General features: G+C 45.2%; 1 protein-coding gene across 6 annotated transcripts in view; it reads right to left on the bottom strand.

Annotated features, from left to right (window-relative positions):
- The window catches only part of COMMD7 (COMM domain containing 7), a 57,502-nt gene that overhangs the window by 36,239 nt on the left and 19,277 nt on the right, over positions 1–1,986 (bottom strand). For 4 of the 6 annotated variants that reach the window (XM_011959798.1, XM_011959805.1, XM_011959822.1 and 1 more), the window contains exons 2-3: positions 1,480–1,533; positions 1,282–1,384 (exon numbers count right to left, since the gene is read on the bottom strand). In XM_011959798.1, the coding sequence (XP_011815188.1) occupies positions 1,282–1,384; positions 1,480–1,533 (157 nt within the window). The remainder of the gene's footprint in view (positions 1–1,281; positions 1,385–1,479; positions 1,534–1,986) is intronic. The other 2 variants (XM_011959807.1, XM_011959803.1) reach the window with 1 other exon arrangement.

Raw genomic sequence — 1,986 nt, 5'->3', positions numbered from 1 at the left:
AATCCCAGCTACTTGGGAGGCTGAGGCAGGAGAACCACTTGAACCCAGGAAGCGGAGGGTGCGGTGAGCCAAGACCATGCCATTGCACTCCAGCCTGGGCAACAAGATTGAAACTCCATCTCAAAAGAAAAAAAAAAAAGAAGCAAGAATCACATAAAAACTAGGCTCAGAAAATTTCACAGTTGAAAATCTCTGGAATGTTCTGGTCCAAGCCCCCCGAACCTCAGGAGCACAATACAGGGCAAAAGGAAGAAACTTCACCAAGACATAGGAAGGTGCTGAACAGAAGCAAACAAATTAAACCCCCAACTTCTAATACACTTGAACTGAAGCTGGGCATGGTGGCTTATACCTGTAATCCCAGCACTTTGGGAGTCCATAAGGCAGGAGGACAACTTGACCTAGGAGTTTGAGACTAGCCTGAGTAACATAGAGAGACTCTATCTCTATACACAAAAATCATTAGCCAGGAAGGGTGATGTACACCTGTGATCCCAGCTACTTGGGGGGTTGAGGCAGGAGGATCACTTGAACCTAGGAGTTTGAGGCTGAAGTGAGCTATGACTGCACCACTGTATTCTGGCTTGGGCAACAGAGCAAGACCCTATCAAAAACAAAAAAATGTTCCATTTAAAAAAATTATTAGATTCAGGCTGGGCGCAGTGGTTCACGCCTGTAATCCCAGCACTTTGGGAGGCTGAGGCGAGCAGATCACAAGGTCAAGAGATCACGACCATCCTGGCCAACATGATCTCTACTAAAAATACAAAAATTAGCTGGGCGTGGTGGCGCGTGCCTGTAATCCCAGCTACTTGGGAGGCTGAGGTAGGAGAATCACTTGAACCCGGATGGCAGAGGTTGCAGTGAGCCAAGATTGCACCACCGCACTTCAGCCTGGTGACAGAGAGAGACTCCATATCAAAAATAATAATAATAATAATAATACTAGATTCAAGAGACATTGTCAAGCTGCTATAAAAGGTTCCAAATGCTTATTCTCAATTTCTGTCCTTATTAGAGACAGAACAAGAGGACATTCTCGGGACGGAACTCAGGATACAGACTGAACTTTTGAGTTGTGCTGTGCCACAGGGCACTGCTATTCCACTATACTGTGTTCACCTGTTACATGGGCTCCCTCCAGAGACTGAGTCCCACACACATCTGGCTCATTACCGAACACTCTGGCTCAGTCCACAGAGCATGCTTCAATGACTCCATGGACTAAAGGAATGTTCAAGTTAATGTCTCTGGCCACGGCTGCTAAGAGAGGTTACTCACCATTTGGAACCAGGAGGAGGCTTTTCACAATGCTTCTGAGGGAGCCAAGACTGATACGATTGGTGGTGGCAAATTCAGAGAGCTGAGCCAGAAACCTTTCCACCTGCAGTGAGGGAACAGTGAAAACCTAAGCCTTCACTTTCTAAGCATCTCAGGGACCATGGACCCACTCTTCCTAACATGGAATGTTTTATTTACCTCTTTTGGCTCAGTTAGGAAGTGGAAAAGCACCTCTGTCAGGGCTGAGAACTGCTGTGAAGGAAACAACACAGAACATCAGTACAATTTCTACTGCTGGGTTAGCATGTCCCTCCCCAGGCAACTGCAGAGACTTGAGAGGGAAGAACAGTAACAGCCAGGTGTTATGCCTGTTCTGATCATCCTAGTTACAAATGTTCACAATCCCACCACCATGTCAAAATACGTGTGTCACTACATCATCTGAAAAACACGTTTATTGGGATACTTGGGAAACATGTATTGAGAGACTGTGAGCGTATGCACTCAGAAGCACACATATATCTCTAGGACACAGACACACACAGACAGACATATACACACGCACGCACAAAGGGAAAATCACCAGAAAATTAAAAGCGGTTACCACTTTGGATGATTTTTATTTTCTTCTGTTTTACCTATCCATATTTTCTTTTCTTTTTTTTTTTTTTTGTTTCCCTGAGATAGGGTCTCTCTGTTACCCAG

Source organism: Colobus angolensis, unplaced genomic scaffold, assembly GCF_000951035.1.
Source record: "Colobus angolensis palliatus isolate OR3802 unplaced genomic scaffold, Cang.pa_1.0 Scaffold114, whole genome shotgun sequence".
Lineage (NCBI taxonomy): Eukaryota > Metazoa > Chordata > Mammalia > Primates > Cercopithecidae > Colobus > Colobus angolensis.
Note: the sequence above shows the minus strand (reverse complement) of the source record. Positions and strands in the feature narration are given on the sequence as shown.